The 19,737-nt window shown below is 41.3% G+C and overlaps 1 protein-coding gene across 4 annotated transcripts in view; it reads right to left on the bottom strand.

Annotated features, from left to right (window-relative positions):
• ZNRF1 (zinc and ring finger 1) overlaps nt 1–19,439 on the bottom strand; it is an 87,219-nt gene extending 67,780 nt beyond the window's left edge. For all 4 annotated transcript variants that reach the window (XM_044663119.1, XM_044663115.1, XM_044663116.1 and 1 more), the window contains exon 1: nt 19,008–19,439. In XM_044663119.1, coding sequence (XP_044519054.1) covers nt 19,008–19,434 — 427 coding nt within the window. In that variant the 5' untranslated portion in view covers nt 19,435–19,439. The remainder of the gene's footprint in view (nt 1–19,007) is intronic.
• Between the last annotated feature and the right edge of the window lie 298 nt (nt 19,440–19,737).

Below are 19,737 nucleotides of genomic sequence, written 5' to 3'. Positions count from 1 at the left end.
ATGAAATTAAATTCTATAGTATTTATTTTTTAGCACTGATTTTTTTCAAGAGACCATGCTCAACAAAAAGACTTTTTGTACATAGAAAGGATCAGAGATATAAATAGTGTCAGTAAAGTTTGGAAACTTCAAAAACCAAAGTTGTGCTCTTGACTATGACTCAAATGATTATGAGATTTGATGACAAATCCATATATTAAGTACCTCAGTCTCCCATCTATAATAAAATGATCTATCAGGCTTTCTTGACCTCCAAAGGGAATGAGCAGAGAGAGAAAATATACAGTGCTTTAAGCTTCCTGGCAAAGAGTCTGGAGTTCTTAATCTTTCCTGTGTCCTGGGACTTTTCTCTGGCAGTCTTGAAAAAAAGTCTATGGATCCCTTCTCAGAATCATGCTTTTTAAATACATAAAATAGACATGGGATTACAAGAAAACAATTTTATTAAAAATACAGTTATCAAAATATCAAAAGCACAAATTTATAGACTTTGGGTTAAGAACTCCTAAAATAATACTTGATAGGCAACTTCACTTTTCAAATCTTATTTCTAGGGATAGAGTGATTATTTTTGCTTCTTGTACATTCAGACGTCCTAAAAGAGAGATTACAATCCAGAGTAATGTTTGAAATAAATTAATGGTTCATACCTTACTTGAGAGTTTTCCTTCTGCAGGAACAAAGCATATTCCCTCAAAATTGCCTGTGTACTGTGTCTACAGTCTGGGAGAAGGCTAAAACTGACTTAAAACCCCAAAAAGACATTTTCTATTATGGGTAACTGCTATCATTTCACATGTAATTGAAAGAAGAGAAGGGAAGACTAATTGACGAGGGACAAGTTTCCACACCCAGAATCCAACAGTTATTCCCACTGTGGGATTCCTATGTGGTGTATAACCTGAGACATAGTCAAAAAAGCCACAGCCTTGCTGAGCAGATGCATCCATAAGTGTGCTCTCTGCTTGGCAATTTCTGCTTTGCAGAACCCTTAGTAAGTGAGAGCAATTCTTGGAGCCAAAAGACATGAATAGCTGCCATTTAGAAACCTGGCCTCAAGTGTATAAGTCTTTGCAAAACAGCCATTTTCTTTCAGAGGTTCTAAATTCAGTTGAATAACTTGGAAACTGAAGGCACATTTTAAAAACTCTTTCCTGTACTAGCCATCGACAGAAATAACCCCTTTGCAGAAAGAGGGTTAGGAGGAATCGGCAGGAACAAGTTAGCTATGTCTTCTTTCCAAATGGAAGGAGTTAGGGAGGAACAAGCAGTTTTATTTAAAGCTTATTCCCTCTCATCAGAGATTTACTGAATGCCCATTGCATTTCTGGCACTAGTCTAAAGTTATGAGGATTTCACACTGAATGGATGGTGACAACCCAGTCCATCCTCTAGGTGCTCTGTCATCTACTTGCCAGCTCTGGACAAACTGCTCCTGGGCTAGGTTTCTTTCTCTTACTCAGACAGGTAATGCAGTTTCCCCATTGACAGCCTTAAACAACTTGTGGCAATGATCAATTCAATTTATGGTGCCTTGATCTAACAAGAAGAGATAATGATCTGACTAGCAAAAAAAGTGGAAGGAGAAATTTCAATTTAGCTAGAGTTGCACAAATTACTTAGAAGAGAATTTTCTATAAATGATTTCCTCAGGATTTTGCCTCAACAAGGGTAGGAAGACTAGAAAAAATTAAAAGTCACCAGAAGTTACAGGAATAGGTTTTGTCTCTCTTTGACACAGAGACAAAAATCAAATAGCTCCTGGACTCTAGGTGCCTTCATTCTATAATTGTTCTTCAAAGACTGTTCCTGTACCACTCCCAATAACCTGGTGAATAAGCTATTTTCTTAGTTAAAATTCATTTTTAAAAGAAAGTCATTCCCAAATCCCTTTACTAAATCAAAGAAAGAGTGGAATTAGGAAAAGAATGCTGGCTTGGCTGAAAACATCAGCATTAGAATCAGACCTTGGCTCAAGTTGTGGCTCTGTTAATCATAAGCTTTGTCAATTTGGTAAGTCATAGCCTCTTCATGCATCCATTTCTATCTGTAAAAGGGACTAGATGGCTTTTAAGGTCCATTCTTAAAATCTATGATCCTATAACCTTGGTTCAAATCCTATGACACAACTTATCAGCTCTGTGACTGGAGTAAATCACTGTGCCACTTGGGAGTGATTTTTTTCAAGTGTCTAATGAGAGAACTGGACTGGATGCTCCTAAAGTTCCCTCTCTATTTCTAAATTCAATGGCTATCCAAAGCCACCAAAACATCTTGAACACTGCAGAAAAATGTTAGGCAGTTTCTTCTATAACAATGTAATCATCCTTCCCCTCAAGAATTCCCAGACCTTTTCAGTGTGTCTCATTTAACTAACATAAGGCATTTTCACCTTAGAGATCAAGGACCAAGCTGAATACTGTATGTAACCATCAAAGATGCCACTGCTCCAAAGAACAGGTTTGGAAAGCTGATGCCTTACTATCCAACCCCCAAACAAGCTTTTCCACTTCATTTTCTCTCTGGTCTTTGTCTAGTCTAGTCCCTCTGAATTCCTGTAGTGCCTGATATGGAATTAAGAGGGGGATCCCCTTTTCCTTTCTCCCCCCAGGAGCTGTATTCTATAAGAAATTGCTGTATGAACTTTGGCAAGTTGCTTATTAGGTTCTGGGGATTTCAGTTGCCTCATATGAAATGGGGACAGGAAACCCTGTCCTGCAGCCTCTTCACAGGGTTCTTAAGATCAAATGAGACCATGAAATTGGTTTTAAACTTATTTGTCTAGCAGAGAGGGAAAGAAAAAGACAATCCTGTCCTGGGATCTCCCAAGTATGGGGAACTCTTAGAGAGGAATAGACCCTGACACTTGGGTTGCAGAGCTGTCTGGTGGCACTGAAAATTGATAGGACTCCACAGCCAGTGTTGGATCAGAGGTGGGACCTGAACCCAGGGCTTCATGGAGTAGAGTAGGGGTTGGCAACCTTTTTGGCCGTGAAAGCCATAAATGCCACATTTTTTTAAATGTAATTTTGTGAGAGCCATACAGTGCTCACAGTGCGTGCTCCTGTAACAGTGCGCACTCCTGTAACAGTGCCTGAAAAAAAATTGACTTTATGGCTCCTGCAGAAAGAGCCATACGTTGCCGACCCCTGGAGTAGAGGCTGGCTCTGTATCCACCTAGCAGGCACCTCTCAAATTACTTTCGAGAGCAGGAAATCTAAACAGGAAATATTCAACTCTCCATGTTCAACCTAACCAAAGCCACAAAGACCAAACAAACCCAACAGGAAAATTTCCTTAAAGTTCCATATCACCACTACACTCATTGGAGATTATTCAACCAATACCAAGGAGGGAGTCTAAGGACAGATTTCCTTGTTCTCCATTAGACTAGGTCAGAGAAGAGCCAAATGTGGTTGGTTTGTCTAACTTTCTTAAATTTTATTCCTGCTGACTCCACAACTGGGCCTTACCTCTCAAGAATTTGATGGTCTTTTCTAACTTGCCTTTAACTCTTACGGGCCTAGTATCTGTCAAATACAGCAGGAGCTGTATTACCCCATGTCCTGAAGCATTAGCAAATCCTCCATTCATCATAGGAATAATGCAGAAGAGAACAGAAGAAAGCGGTAGTAATCCCAGGAGGAAGAAGAAGTCTGTCTCCCTAAAAAATGTAAAGCATTAAGAGTTTAATATGGCATCTCTGCACATCCAGGGTACAGTGAAAGGCTTAAGGCTACTGTTGCTATGGTAACAGATCCCTGCCACAGCTGTGAGTCCCTCCAGGGAGCAATTCTGAAAGGTTTCCTTAGGAAGGAACACTCCTCCTCGGTGACTATCAGAACAAAAAAAAATGGTGGGCTTCCTGCCTCCCTCTGTTCATAGTACTTTGCTTTACAGTGGAATAGGAAGACCAAGATGGTTTTATAGAATATTTCTGAACCAGAAAGAACCCTAGAGTTCATTTACTCCAACCCTCTTATTTCACAGATGAGGAAACTAACTAGGGAAGGTAATGACTTTCTGGTCTTTCAGAAATCTCTCTCTCTCTGTCTCTGTCTCTGTCTTAAGAGAGCTTCAAAGCTATTCAAAGTCACATGGGTTACAAATGCAATTTCTACAAAAACTTTGAGGAAATTAAGCCCTTCTTTTTGTAGTCAGACCAGTCTCTATTCCTCTGGAATCATAATCAATAAGCCCCAAAATATACATCACCTCCACCCCAGTCTAAAGATATTGGGAATTTCATGACAGGGAAACCAATCTGCTAAAAGGCCTACAAAAAACCCCAGCATTCTCAGATATCAATTAGTTCATTGGAACAGTCAAAGAATAGAAGCTACGTTCTTACTTGAGTCCACTGGCTCCATATTGCCTGTGTATTACTCAAGCACTTTATTTGCAAAATGGGTGTAATGACATTTCTATCACTATGTCACAGATGAGTCTTTAGGCTAATCAAGCTTTTCTTAAAGGTTCATTAAACTCTAGAGCAGTGTTGTCGAGAACCCACAGCACTTGGGCTGCTCCCCTCCCCCTCTCCATGTGCACCTGAGGACATTTCTCCCATGACCTTGGCCCAGCAGCCCAATGGGAGCCCTTCCTCCCTTCTCTGTCTAGGGTAAATCTCACATGCAGCCTAAGGGTTGCAGTTTGGGCACTTGGTCTATAAAAGGTTCACCATCACTGCTCATGGGCATCTAGGTAACACAATGGGTAGAGTACCAGGGCTGGAGTTAGGAGGGGCTAGGTTCATATCTGGCCTTAGACACTTCCTAGCTATGTGATCCTGGGCAAGTCACTTAACTCTATTTGCCTAGCCCTTGCCCTTCTGTCTTAAGAGCTGTTACTAGGAAGAAAGTAAGGATTTTTTTTAAGCCCATTAATTTCTTAGACAAAAGGTATTTTATAGTAATGCTATTCAATGAAACACATATTTATATTGTAGAACTATTTATGAGATGTTAAGTTACAGTTTCTAAGACAGAGTCCACTGGTAGGGGAGATAAGTATATATATAAATACAAGTGACAAATGCTAAGAGAGGAACAAGCTATAAAGAGTTAAGAGGAAAATTTACTTCATACAGACTGCACACATTAGAGATAAAAATTATTTCTATCTTCATATTTATTTACACATTCAATGCAAATATCTAAGTTCAAGGATATAAACCACATTTGATTCTTCATACTAACATCCTCTCTCCCCTGCCCTGACAAAGACACATACAGACACAGACACACAGTACAAATGAAGACTTCTAAGACTTGGTTAAGTAAGTTACAGGAATTCATCTCTGAAGTAGGAGAACTATAAGCACTCTGAGAAATGGGCAGAGAAATAAGCTGAAGGTAGAACTAACTATAGAAAACTTTTGGATATCTCTATAGAAAATCCATTTTTTTGATACACAAAGCAAGTGCCAAATCAGCCTCCCTCTCTCCCAGAAGCACTATCACCCAAGGGAATATGTTGTTGTTGAGGATGGAATCTGAGTGTGAGATGGGGGTGGAGGGAAGAGCCTTCTCTGGCAATGGAGACATAGAGAGCAGTGGAGCAGAACCAACTGCTGTGTCATGCTAGAACTCTGGGGCTTTCTATGCTGACATCAAGTCCTGAATTCAACCAGCATGAGAGCAAATGGGATTGTGTTCGATGAACAGCTAAGGGAGTCATCACTGGGACCAGTGGTATCACTACAGAATTCAGGAAAGCAATTAATTCATTAAAACATTATTCTAGGGCAAAGGAACATAAAAGTGAGGCCACAGAACAAAAGGCCAGGTCAAACTAAAAATGAAAAAAGCATTACATTCTACTTGTTCCTGGCATAATGATAAAAGCAAAGGCAATAGGTATTTGACTTTCTGGCCTCATTCTTCTCTCCATTCCCAAATGGAAGAAATAAGTACCAATCCAATTTGTTATAAAGAGGAGGGGTGAGGTGGGAAGGACTAACTTTAAGTTTTAAAGAGTAAAAGTACTAGAAGAATTAATTGGGTATAGAAACACTCCTTGTAAAAGGAGCTAAGAATAAAAACATCAACCTGTTCTACTGACTTATCATTTCAAGCCATCAGACTCCAAAGCAGTTAGCTGCCACAGGCATGAAGCATCATTTGTTAACTGTTAGAATACATGGGAGATGGGGCAGCTGGGTAGCTCAGTGGAGTGAGAGTCAGGCCTAGAGACAGGAGGTCCTAGGTTCAAACCCGGCCTCAGCCACTTTCCAGCTGTGTGACCCTGGGCAAGTCACTTGACCCCCATTGCCCACCCTTACCAATCTTCCACCTATAAGACAATACACCGAAGTACAAGGGTTTAAAAAAAAAAAAAGATCAAAAAAAAAAAAAAAAAAAGAATACATGGGAGACTCGGATTATAATACTGGAAACATTTTTGGGCACTGGAAAACTAGATTTCCTTCCTTGTCCCTGTACATAATGCTGCAAAAACCTGTTCCCACATATAAGCTACTTATAGACCCATTACTGTTAACTTGGGACAAAATCCCAAATACTGGTAAGAAGTCAAAATTTTTTCCCTTATTAAAAATCTCTCTAGAGTATCACATAATTATTAGTTTCAACAACCTTTATCCAGCAAGCTTGGAAGGAAAAGAAAAGATGTTTAATTTTTAGTGCACAATAGATCTGAAGAATATAGACAGTAAGTGCTTAGCTGCCCTTTTGTGAGATACTGCAGAACAAAACAGGAGGAAGAGGCTTGATTCCACTCAGATTCAAAGCAGATAGCCCACTTAAGGGTCTCAATCCCTTTGCCTACAATTCAGGGAAACAGGAACCACAGTGCAAAATATCAGGAAGCCAGATAGCTTCCTCGCCCCCAACCCCAAACCCTTATCTTCCATCTTTAAAACTAAGTAGGGGTTCTGAGGCAGAAGAGCAGTAAGGGCTAGGCAATGGAGGTTTAAGTGACTTACCCAGGGTCACACAGCTAGGAAGTATCTGAGGCCAAATTTGAACCAGGACCCCCGTTTCCAGGTCTGGCTTTCCATCAATGGAGCCATCTAGCTATCCCTAGACAGCTTTTTAATAACAGCATTTCTATACAGGACAAGTATATCCCAAAACATTTATGATATCTTCTACAGCTGAAATTAAGGATGGATATCACACAATCTATTCACAGAAAGGGAAAAGAGTAAGCTAGAACATGATCTTCTGAATCAGTCCTATGTTCCATCTGTTAACATAAAGATTGAGAAAGTAGAGAGTATTTCAACACATTCTTCCTTTCCAGAGGTGACTGTCAGTTGTTGTGGTTTTTTTGTTTCTTTGTTTGTTTTGATTTTTTATCTTGCTCTCTGGTTCTAATAGATCTGGACAATTTTCTTTTGTAATTTCTTGAAATGGTGCCTTTCTTCTGGACAGAGTTTTCAAGGAGTCCAATGATGCTAAAATCATCTCTCCTAGACCTGTGTTCTTTTTCAATCTTGTGACTTTGCTCTAATATTTCTTATCTCAGGGGCCAAGGTTCTCCTTGGCTCATCCTGTTTTTTAAAGGGAGTCTACTACTTGGGTAAAATTTTCTATCTTTTGGGGCATTTTTTTAATTCTATTTTTTTATTCAGAACCTAAAACCAAAAAAGGAGCACTTTTATATGCACAGAACACACAAACATAATAGGAAAACTGTACATAAAACTGTGAATCTCCATTTCATATGGCTTGCTTTAAAAAAAAGTATGAAATTCCACACTTTCAAAACCATTCTGCTTATCTGTGTTTATTTCTGTTCCCTTCGGTGTAACAAAAATGTTTCAATAGATTCGGGTGGGGCATTCTTAAATCTTTTGAAGTTGTTTTCTTAGTAGAAAATGTTCTCTTGGTTTTTGCTCACTTCACTCTGCATCAGTTCATACTATTGAGGACTCTATGAAATCATCTTTCATCATTTCTTCTGGCACAATCTTATTCCATTCATATACCACAATTTATACAGCCACTTCCCAAATGATGGGCACTTCCTTAAATTCTTTGCTTTTCTCTTTTTCCACTTTAATCTTCCCTTGAGCATAAAGGAATTTGTTTATAGCTATTCTCTCCCCTATTAATTATCCTCCCTCTAAACCCCACCCCCCAAACCTGCTTGTCTTCTTTTTGAGTATGCTATATTACCTTTGCTAGTGCTGGTGTCTGTTCAAACTTTCTCTATTTCAGATAAGAGTGCAATTCATCTAATACTTGTTCCTTGCATCCCCTTCTCCATGTCTGAGCACTTCTCATATACCCCACTCTAAGAAATAGAAGTTTCATCTCTTTTTTCCTTCTTTCTACATTCATAAATTATTTTTTACTATGCTTATAATTATCATGGGGTTACTCTCTGCTGAGTTTACTTTTTGTATTTATCTTAATTCTAAGTATTTTTTTCTCCCTGTTTACTCTTTATTTTCAGTCTTAGTTGGGATTCTGTATTTAGGAGCTTCCTCTGTTAGATGGTTTGGGTAGGCTGTATTTGGTTCTGTTCCCTCTGCAGTCTGAATAAATGCTGTCATTTCCATTCTAAATATGGTGACTGGTATTAGATCCCAATCTCTGTCCCAGTCTCTATGGTCCATTGCAAGCACAGGACTTGACTGGATTCTTCTTCATCTTGCACGATCCCCCCCAAAAAGTTCTGCCTCTTGTTGTGACCCATATAAGGTCCCAGGGTTGCTGGAGATCCAGGCTCCTTGGTACTGGTAGAGAGGTCCCAAGTTAGTCTTGTCTCCTACAATGGCTCTCAGAGCTCTAAGTTACATCCGGACTCTGCCTCCCTGCCCAGTGATCTATGGAGATGAATTCTGTCCCTGTTTCTATTCTACAAAAGCAGGATTGGGATCTGGCTTCAGGCCCCTAATTGCTGGAGCTTGAGATGGCTTGCTCAGAGTGCTAGCTGCCTGGTTCCATGTCCATTCATAGGAGTTCATAGCATCATCCCTGGCATGGCTTCTCCCTCCACCTCCAGCTGCTTACCTGGAATTGATCTGTGTTCCAAGCTGTGATCTCTGGTGAGGCCTGTCTACTGGTCTCTCTGCACTACTGTGGACTGGGTGGAGGCTCTTCTGATTGTTTTGGTTTCTTATTTTATTAGTCTTTCTGGGGTCTTCTCTACAGGAAAAAGAACTGGGAGTCTCTATGCCTTTCACTTCACCCCCCTGAAGCAGAAGGCACTTTCTTTCTTCACCTTGCCTATACCCATATGTCTGCTGTCTCCCTTTCCTATGTATAGCTACCATGGCTTAGTAGCCCAACTTCAAGTCAGAGGATGTTGAGAGAAAAGAGAGCTGATAGCTAGAGTGTTTCACTTTGGTTAGTTTCAGCCAACCCCAAAGCCTTTCCCATTAAATCTAAATCTTTAGGTTTTATGAAGGCAAAGCAGGAAGTTAGTGTACTAATTCATTTATGATCCTGTTAACTTATAAAAAACAGCCACAACACTTGCATATGACCCCCTGGGGCAAATCACATAATTTCTCTGGGTCTCGGTTTCCTCTTCTGTAAAATAAGAAAATTGGGCTAGATGACTTTCAAAGTCCCTACCTGCTCTAAACCTATGGAGTTTATTACCCTACAGGTAAAACAGACCCTTTAGCTGCAGACCTACCTACATCCATGAGATTTCCTAAAGAAAGAAAGGAAGCAAAAGGGAATTCACAAGATCATAGATTTTGAGCTAAAAGGGGTCTTAGAGGCTGACTAGTCCTGTCCCTTTATTTTTCAGATGAAGAAACTGAGACCAAGAGAAGTTAAGTGACTTGTCCAGAGTTATATACAGATGGTGTACACAGATCTAGAATTTGAATCCAGAACCAGGCAACAAATCCAATTATTTTACACGGCAATACCTGTTCCCCTCACCCCAAGCTGGACTCCTTTGGACTTTCATCATGTCACCAGGACCCTCATGACTGGGTGAGATCATAAGGGTCTTCTTGGTCCTTATATCTTGACAGTAGCTTCTGATACTAGGACCCTTCTGATTGGAGGGAAGAGTGAGGAGCTTCTCCCCAAACCTCCATTTAAGGAGTATCCCCAAGGTCAGGTAGCTCTTCCTTTTTGACCTTAATCAATTTCTCCATTATGCCCCTACCCCTACCTTTTTCTGCTGTCTTTCTCCATTAGAATGTAAGTTACAGGGGGAGAAGGGAAGTCCCTTGCCTTTCTTTTTGTTTTTATATTCCAAGCACTTAGTATAGCTCTTACATAGTGGGAACTTAATACATTTTTACTGCCTGAATCCCACCAAAAATATAAGCTGGGGGAGGTGTGGCTAGACAGCATTTCACTTGAAGACGTTTAATGATTACAAGCTCCATGCACGTTAACAGTAAACTTTGGCAGCCCCAAAGCTAAGTGCCTTCCAGGTTACCTTAAGAAGGTACAGAATCAGGTTAAAAGAGGCTGAACATTCCTGTCATCTACCAGAGTCAAGCTGTATCTGTGACCTACACTCAATTCTGGTACCACATGTTAGGAAACTGGAGGTGGAGGCATCAAAAGGAAGGCAACCAGCAAGGATAGGGAAGGCCCTTGGACTCATGGCATAAGGATAGGCTGAAGAAACTGATGACATTTAGGTTAGAGAAGAGAAGACTCAGGAGGCACATGACCACTGTCTGAAGGGCTGATATGTGGAAGGTTTGTTGGTTGGCCCCCAAAAAACAGAACTATAATCAATGAGTAGAAGTTTCAAATTGAAGCATAATGTACAGAAAAGTTTCCCAAAAATTAGAACTATTCAAAAATAGAAGGGATTGTCCCAGTAAGCCATTGGTTCTCCCTCACTAAAGTCTTGAAATAAAGGCTAGATCAGGTTAAGTCCATTTTAGATGGATTGTCATGGTTGAAGTGTGAGTTGGGCTAAGTGGCCTTGAAAGCTCCTTCTGATTCTGTGACTTGGCTTTCTGTAACTAAATATATGCTTGATAACTAGAGTAAAGCTATATTTTCTATCATGCCCTAAAGAAATGCCGAGCAGATCTTGTACATGCCCAAGGAGACACAGGTTACTTGATATGGCAACAAATCAGAAAGTCACCCAGAAATCAGAGATGCAGTTGGTTATAATAACAGATAAAATTTGGGGCTGGCTGAAGATGAGGAATGGTTTTTATTCTCACCCCTTTGGGACCTAAAAAGTACTTATGAATAGAAGGTCTCTCTGAGAAATCTATGAAGCATAATTAAGTAACCATTTCTGAAAAGCTTTAAGTATTGCTAACAAAGGAATAGAATGTAAGAGATGTCAGTAATGCTTGCCTATACCCAAGTACTGTGCTAAGAGCTGGGAATACAGAACAGAAAAGCAAGACAGTTCATTGCCTTCTAGCTCACACTCCAACTCAAGGACACTATACATAAAGATTTGGCACATGGCACATGGAAAGGCCAAGTGGTATTTAGGCTCTAGTAGGAATGTAGCAAGGTGGATATGAACACCTTCCAGGGCCTTGAGAATCTATGGGGGGATGGTCCCAATCAAGTAGAATCAGAGTGCAAGGAGTTTCTGGGTTATCTCATCAGTGAGAGGAGGGGTCCAGCATCTAGCTGACAGGTAGTCCCCAAAAGGATGCTGAAGCCAATAACAGTTACTGTATATTGTCACATGGGCACTCTAGTACTCCAGATCTGCCTGGAGAGCCAAAGAAAAGAAGCCACTGGCCCTAGGATACCTCTTCCATTTAAGAAAGGGTTAGGGTAATTAACAAGAGACCAAATACAAATAGCCTCTGGAAAGACTTTTTAAATAAACCCAAACCAAGGAGACCAAAGTCCCAAAGCCAGAACAAACATAGGTATGACTTTCAAAGAAGATTCAAAGGCACAAACAGAGAAAATGAGTAACAACCCCAGGCCCAGAGGACAGATGAAGGCAATAGATGCCTTCTAATCACACTTTCCAAAATGGTAAAGTAAGAAGATGGAAGGACTTCAAAGTTTGACCACGTCAGAGGGAATCTGTAAAGAAACCAGTTTGTTAACAACAAATCATAATAGTTAGATGGACTTTTGGGGGTTGCTGGGGAGGAATAATAATGAGATGTCAAACTACCTTCTCCATAAACATGTTCTTTCAAGAGGCCTCCAAAAACAAACACAAAACAAGAAAAAAGGCAACCTGTTCTAATTACTAGTTCAAATCTGAAGAAAATAGATCTATATTCTGCCTCAAAGTCAAAAGCTAGCTGGGGTCTAAGTATGTCTGACTACATGGCTGAGAAGAAATATAAGAAAGGATCTAACATAGTGAGCCCTTCTATAACCCTGGCAGCCAAAGAGGCAGCTATGACTCATAAGACAGATCAGGAGGGAGAGAAGTACAGAAGTAAAGGGGATATTTCCACTGTTATCTTCTGTTCAGTGACATCAATTCCCAGGGCAAACATCAGTCTAGTGTTGGCTTTGTGAGAAAATTGGTCTGTTTCCTTCCTTCCAAAATAAAACCAACCCAAAACAAGCAACACTCGAGTAAAAAGTTTTAGGTTGGGCCCCACATGGGCAATATCTGACCACTTAATAAGACTAAAAAATAATGCCACAGGGACAGTTAAATAGAGAGATAGGCCTGGAGACAGGAGGTTCTGGGTTCAAATTTGACCTCAGATGCATCCTAGCTGTGTGACACTGGGTAAATCAGTTAATCCCAGTTGTCTAGTCACTTAACCCCAATTGTCTAGCCTTTACTGCTCTTCTGCCTTGGAAACAATACTTAATATTGATTCTAAGATGGAGAGTATTAAAAAATAATGGCACATGGATTAATCTATGAAAATATTCAGTGTTTCCTTTTCAAGAGTTAGAAAAATCAACAAGTTGCTAAAAATTTCCAGATTTTTTTCTTGACCTATTAGTAAAACCCTAGAACTCTTCTGCTTTGCCCCTGTCAAAGTTCTGTTTACCACTACCTACCCTGGGTCAGGATTAACAAGCTGTTAGTCAGGTCCCCATCTAATTGAAGACCTATTAAGACTCAATGAATCCTAAATCGTTTTCAGTTTGAGGTCACAATCAACAAGTAGACTTAGATGAGGTCTCAAAAATGAACTGAGCTCAGTTTCTTGTTTAATTCAGAAAGAGGGGGAACTGTGTACTTAAGAGGAAACATTTTCACAGAATTCTGAGATAGTATTGGAGTCATTCCTAAAACCCCAGAAACCCCATCTCTCCTCAATCATTTCATAGAGACAAAATCTGAAGTCCTGATCAGAGCCAGGAACGTGAATTTTGGGATCAAAATATAAGCTTCCTATGTAGGAGAGGATGCTGTGTGAAGGTAGGGAAGTTTTCCTGAAATGGCTACTCTGGCAGTACTGGGCCTAGCACTGTTGAGAAAAGCTGAGCTTTCTATGGCACTTTTAAACTGTCACATCATCATTTCTTCACAACCATCCTGTGAGGTAAGCAATGCAAGCATATCCATTCTACAGATGCTAAAAATAAGAAAGGCTATGCCAGGTGACAAGGTAGAGATCACAGAGTAGAAGAGGAAGGTCTCAAACCCAGCTCTTTAGATGCCAAGTTGAGATCATCTTCCATCATTCCCCACAGGGCTTCTCCCCTCCCAACCTCCCCCATTCCCAGGTCCTCCAAAGAACCACTTATAATAAAGGCCTCTAGTCAAGTCAATAATAGCAAAGCTTTACAAAAGGAACTCTAAAGCTCTATTTCTTCTTTTTTTAAAGACCCTTATCTCTGGGGGCAGCTGGGTAGCTCAGTGGATTGAGAGTCAGGCCTAGAGACAGGAGGTCCCAGGTTCAAATCTGGCCTCAGACACTTCCCAGCTGTGTGACCCTGGGTATGTTATTTAACTCCGATTGCCTACCTTTACAACTCTTCGGCCTAGGAGCCAATACACAATATTGACTCCAAGATGGAAGGTAAGGGTTTTACATTAAAAAAAAAAAATAATAACCCGCTTATCTCGGTCTTACAATCAACACTAAGTATTGGTTCCAAGGCAGAAGAGCAGTAAGGACTAGGAATTGCCCAGGGCCACAGAGCTAGGAAGTGTCTGAGGCCAGATTTTAACCCAGGACCTCCCATCTCCAGGTGTGGCTCTCTATCCACTGAATCATTCAATTGCCCCTAAAGCTCTACTTCTTTTCAGGCACCTGAAGACTGTGCTTTAGTGACTTGGCCATTTTTTTTTCCAAGGTGAAAAATAATCCATCAATAAAATACCAGGGATAGGCAGTAATAATCTAGGGTTTTACACCTAGGGTTTCATTGGATATTGTTCTCATTCTGTAAAACAGAAGAGAATGCAGAGGCTTATGCAATGCTAAGTGAGGGCTTCCTCATAGTCTTAGAGCTGACAGGCAAAAGAAGTGAGGTTCAAACCCAGATCTCAGATCTTTCCTCCTGTCTAAATCCAGACTTTTTATCAACTCCCCATGTCTTGTACTAAGAGAAAGACTTCATGAAGATTTACCACCAGAAACCAGATGAAGTGGGGGGAGGGAGGGAGTTATTTCCAACATAGAAACATTCTGACTCAACAGAATTGAATTTACTACGATGTTAATTTCTGATGTAACTTCCTCAATTAATACTGCAGAAGGCAGCTGAGTAGAGTCAGGAAGATCTGAATTCAAATTTGACCTCAGATACTTCTTAATTCTGTGACTCTCAGTAAGTCACTTAACTTTTGTCTGCTTCAGTTTCTTCATCTGTATAATGGGAGTAATAACAGCACCTACCTTGAAGGGTTATTTGAGGATCAAATAAGATAATATTTGTAAAGCACCTGACACATAGTAGGCACTACATAGAAATGCTTGCATTTCCCCCTCTCTTCTTCTAAAACAAAGCTTGATCTTTTTTCCTAAGTAAATTATAATTATACAGCTCTTCATTTGAAACAGTGGCTTGGCCCAGAATATTAGTCACACTGTATTTCTGACTAGTCTTTGTTTAATCTCAAAATGCATACACTCCACAAAAACAAACACATTAATAGTCTGGCTAAATAACATAAATCCTTATTTCCTGCACCGCCTTTCTGACTCCTTTGGGGAAGAGTCTCACTGCTTCTACTTCAGGAAATTAAATCTGCATCTGTAAGGAACAGGAATTTTAAAACTTCATCTCAAAACTGCCACCATGATATCCTTTCCCAATAATTTTTATCCTTTAATGAACCACAAATTATAGAGACAGCATAATAAAACACTGGCTTTGGAGCATAGAAGTCCTGGATTCAGGTCCCAATTTAGATATACTCTACCTATGTGATCCTGGCTGAAGCACGTATTTAACCTTCCAGGGTTCTTGCCAACTCTCTAAAACTCAGAGGTACACAGAATTTGGTATTGATAGTTTCCTCATTGGGAAGCACTCCACAATAATGAAATTGCAGATCCAGTCTCTATCCATATCCTATTTAGGCATTTATGAACATTTTTCTGGTCCAGAGATTCAGTTCTTCTCTTTTGAAACCCAGGAGATAGCTAAACACCACAAACAGGCTAAATCAAGAAAACCGGAATTTAAACTTCACCTCAGACATCTGCTAGCTATGTGATCCTGGGCAAACCACTTAAACTCTGCCACAGTTTCATCATCTGTAAAATGGAGACAGTAACAGCACCTACCTTGGAGGGTTATTGTAAAGATCAAATAAGATCATATTTGTAAAGTACTCTGCAAACTTTAAAGCACTGTTCAAAGGCTAGTTATTATTATTAATATTAACCTACTTGAATGTTTGTTATCTCCTCACCTCTAGTAAAGTGCATAAGGAGCCTTTCTGATTCTCAATAAATTTGAAAATAGAATCTCTATAGGCTAAGCTTCAAATAGTTTAAGGTGACTTGTCATCATCTTAAAGTGGGTGGCTCATCATGACTTGGTGATGGGACAGGATAGCTTGGATTTTTCTGATTTGCACATGTGCACAGGAGATATGATTATGATGTTTAAGCAGCACCACTCATTGCCCAAATATTCTCCAATGGCATGCTGAAAATGCAGTAAACATGTTAGAACCTAAGTGAATTCTGCCTTCTCCTTCTATCTATATCCTCATGGTTTTCTAAGATTCTTGTAGCAAGAACAGGACCTCCAGCTGGATGGTCCAAACAGCTGTTTCAGTAGCATCAAGTAGAAGCCAAGAAGGTCAATAGTTAAGGCAGTGTCTGCCTAACATATATTACTGCATGGAAATTTCTAAATAGCAAGTCTCAGAACCCAATCCTTCAGGAAATCAGGGTCTGGAAAGGACTTTTCCAGCTCTAAATCCTATGAAACCAGAACTCCTTAATGAAGAAGCAGCTACTACATGGAAGTTCCTAAAGAAAAATGGCCATTTCCCCCTCCATTATTATGCTCTCTAGTACTCCTCAAAGAACTCTAATTTAATGAACTGGCAAATCTGTGTTTATAGCAGATTTCAAATGGTTCAACCTATTTTTCAATAGCTAAGTGGTTGCAGCATTTTCTAGTTCTCTATGAATTCCCAAACTATACAAGATCTTTACACCTTTCTAGGGCAAGGATAAAAAGGAAAACCTAAGTTTCATTCTAGAGGGGATAGTATGTCAATTCTTGCAGAAGAGGTATATATTGCACTAAATCCTGGTTCCTACATGCCAGGAGGCTAAACCTAATACCTAATGAAGCAAAAAATAAGTTTGATACTTTAAAAAAAATGAAGGTTCAAAAAGTTCATCTCATAGGAACTTTGTAGGAAAAATTAATTTAACAAAAGAATCAATCCATAGAGGATGGTGTATGCTCCCATTCTCCTTTGCTATTACAAGTTCCACTGACTCTCCCTATTACTGTCCTTGAGTTCTCATCACAACTAAATTAAAAAGTCACACTTTACAACTGTCAAAGCTCCTCTCAATCTCTAAGATTTCACAGCTGGAAAGTCTGCTAGTTTGACATCCAACTGTTGGCTCCCATCTCCATCAGGGAATTTCGTAGTGGCATAGGTTAACTGGAGTGTAAGGAAAGAGAGTTAAGTATATCTAGATGTACACAGGCAATTTAATTTCTTTTAGTGAAAAATGGACTCTGGGATATTAGGAGGGGGTGGGAAAGAGAATCCATCTGGCCCTGGCAAAAGTTCCCCTCCAAAATATGTTTTAAACCTCACAAAAGGATTAAAACATTAGATCATATACAGAGACCACAGATTCTTAAGAAGAATTGCTGGTTTGGGGGATTGTTTTATAGGAGACATCTATCACTTCAAGATGCCTAATCTATTAAGGGTACATTGACTTCACTGATTTTCACACTTTGCATTTCACTCAAGGGTACAATGCAGATCATTTCCCCTCCAACTAGGCCTGGATATAAATCTAGGATCAAGAAAATATTAGCAGAGTTCAGCAAATAATTTCAATTGTTTCACTATTTCTCTGAAAACTTGTATAACCAAATGAAGTTTACAGAAGGTTCCTTTTCAAACTTTAGAGGGGAAGAACAGTAAAAGGAAATCCATGCTATTCCCAGAAAAATCCATACTATTTCCTCCTCATTTCCTAATAGCCATAGTGGAAAATCAGAGAAAAAAAATTACATGAAAGCCAGGGATAAAGAGTCAAGACAAGCTACAAATTTACTTAAATCTCCATAGGAGCTCAATTCAGCTAAGACTTGTAAGTCCTATTCCAACAAGTGGTGGTCCCCACAACCACTCCAAGAAGTCTTTTACTGCTTCCTGGGTAAGGAGACAGACCTGTTCTTTCCCTATGGCCCAGCCAGGATTTTGTCAGCCTGCCATCTGGAAGCCTGGGAAACCCCACTTTTGGCTCTTACTGACCTTTCATCATATTAGCAAAATTAGTTTTTAGAGACTTTTCAAAGTCCCACCTTTTTTATTCCCCTCTCATTCCATTCCACTATGTGTATATAGAGACAACAGAATCATATCTAATACAATTTTCCCCCAAATACAAAAGAATGTAGATTCCTAATAATCATAGCCAGCACTCACCTATGGACACAGGAAAGAAACTCAAGCAAACCTCTTGTAGCATGAGTGAAAAAAACTAAGACCCCTCTGGACCCTTTAGGATGGGGACCCTTAACCTTTTTTTTTATGACATGTACCTATTTGGCAATCCAAGGAAACCTAGGGATCTCATTTCAAAATAATGTTAATAAACGCATAAAACATATAGGGTTAGAAAGGAAACCAATAATAATAAAACACTGATGTATTTTTCCCCCTCCGGCATCTAAGTTCATAGACACAGTCCCTCCCCCTAATTATCCCTCAGGGGATGTGGATAGCAAGTTTAAGAACCCCAATTTTAAAAGAACCTTTGGTTGGAGGACTTTCTGGCCAGAAGTGCAGACTATACCAGTCTATGGTAGGAGAGTGTGTTCATCTCCATTTTAAGTAAATACTAAAAGAAACTGAATTAAGCCCAAGGCTTTCAGCAGGGTGTTAAAATGGATGGCCTCCTGGACAGAATGCCCCCACTTCCAAAGCACCTGCTACACACACACACACACACACACACACACACACACACACACACACAGAGACACAGCTATTCTAGGAGATAGTTACTAGATCAAACTGGACTCATCTTTCTGACTATAGAAGACAGGCCCAACCAATGCTGCAGTGACAGAAAGGAGGCACCAAAGGTGACCTACTGGAAGATCTCTTTTCTCTAAGGGTTTTTACACCAATTAGAAGAAATAGGGTGCAAGGCCTATCCAACAAGTGACCAGGCTCAACTCCAGGGCCTTTTTGATTTAGGGGCTTTACCCAAACCAGAAAATCTTTTGTCTAGGACTTACTTTCCTCTCCATTAGCTTCTAAACAGCGAAGAAGACTAGGAATCAGGTACTTCCAAGTCATGCCCTGTCCACCAAGTAGTGGGCTCCCTTGGGACTACCCATTCCATGCAGGTGAACGAGTGGGCCAGGCTTCTCTGCCCCAGACAGACAGGCAGGCAGACACACACACACACAGAGACCCAGACATATCCTAATAGTACAGCCTGAGGCCTCAGGCCAGGGATAACTCACCGCTGTGCGAGCTGAACCACCTGGGCGCGATGTGCAGAGGGAGTGCATCTGCCAGCGATGCTCGGGAGCCCAGGTACAGCATCCCGTCTCTATGGTGACTGCCACCTGTCTCCTGGTAACCATTGCCGTGGGCATACGTGGAGTCGGCCCCGGAGCCTCCGCCACCCGGCGCCCTCTCAGCGTCACCGGCCCCTCGGGCGGCCGCCGCGCTGTAGAGGCCGAAGGGCACCCCTCCGGCCGTGGTGGGGTCCATGCCCATGCCGGCCACTGAGCTGACTGAACGGCTGCGCAGCCCCATGGCCCCGCCACCAGCCCGATAGTGGCCGAAGTGGGGGGCTCCGCCGGGCGGAGGCACGGCGCTGTCATCCGTGGAGACGCCCGGGAAGGGGCCCCGGGAGCGGCCCGCCGTGCTCTGCTTGCCCCCCATCCCAGGCCAAGCCACTGGCTGCAGAGAGTGATGCGCCCCTGCCCCTCCCCCTCCGGCCGCCGCCGCCGCCGCCGCCGCCGCCGCCGCCGCCGCCGCCGCGGGGCCGAGGTGCTGGGCGCTTAAAGGGAGGCCGCCCGCCCGGGCCTCCGGAGCCGGCCCGAGCAAGGGGCCTTCTGGCCGGACGAAGCGGGCGGGGACTAGAAGCTAAGAATCAAAGCCGAGACCAGGCGAGCGCATGTCGCCCGCCCGGGCCCCGAGGCCAGGCGCTGTCCGGCCCCCCGCCCGCCCGTCCGCCGGCCCCAA

The sequence above is a fragment of the Gracilinanus agilis genome, chromosome 2 (assembly GCF_016433145.1).
Source record: "Gracilinanus agilis isolate LMUSP501 chromosome 2, AgileGrace, whole genome shotgun sequence".
Lineage (NCBI taxonomy): Eukaryota > Metazoa > Chordata > Mammalia > Didelphimorphia > Didelphidae > Gracilinanus > Gracilinanus agilis.
This window is presented reverse-complemented; position numbering and strand designations above follow the sequence as displayed.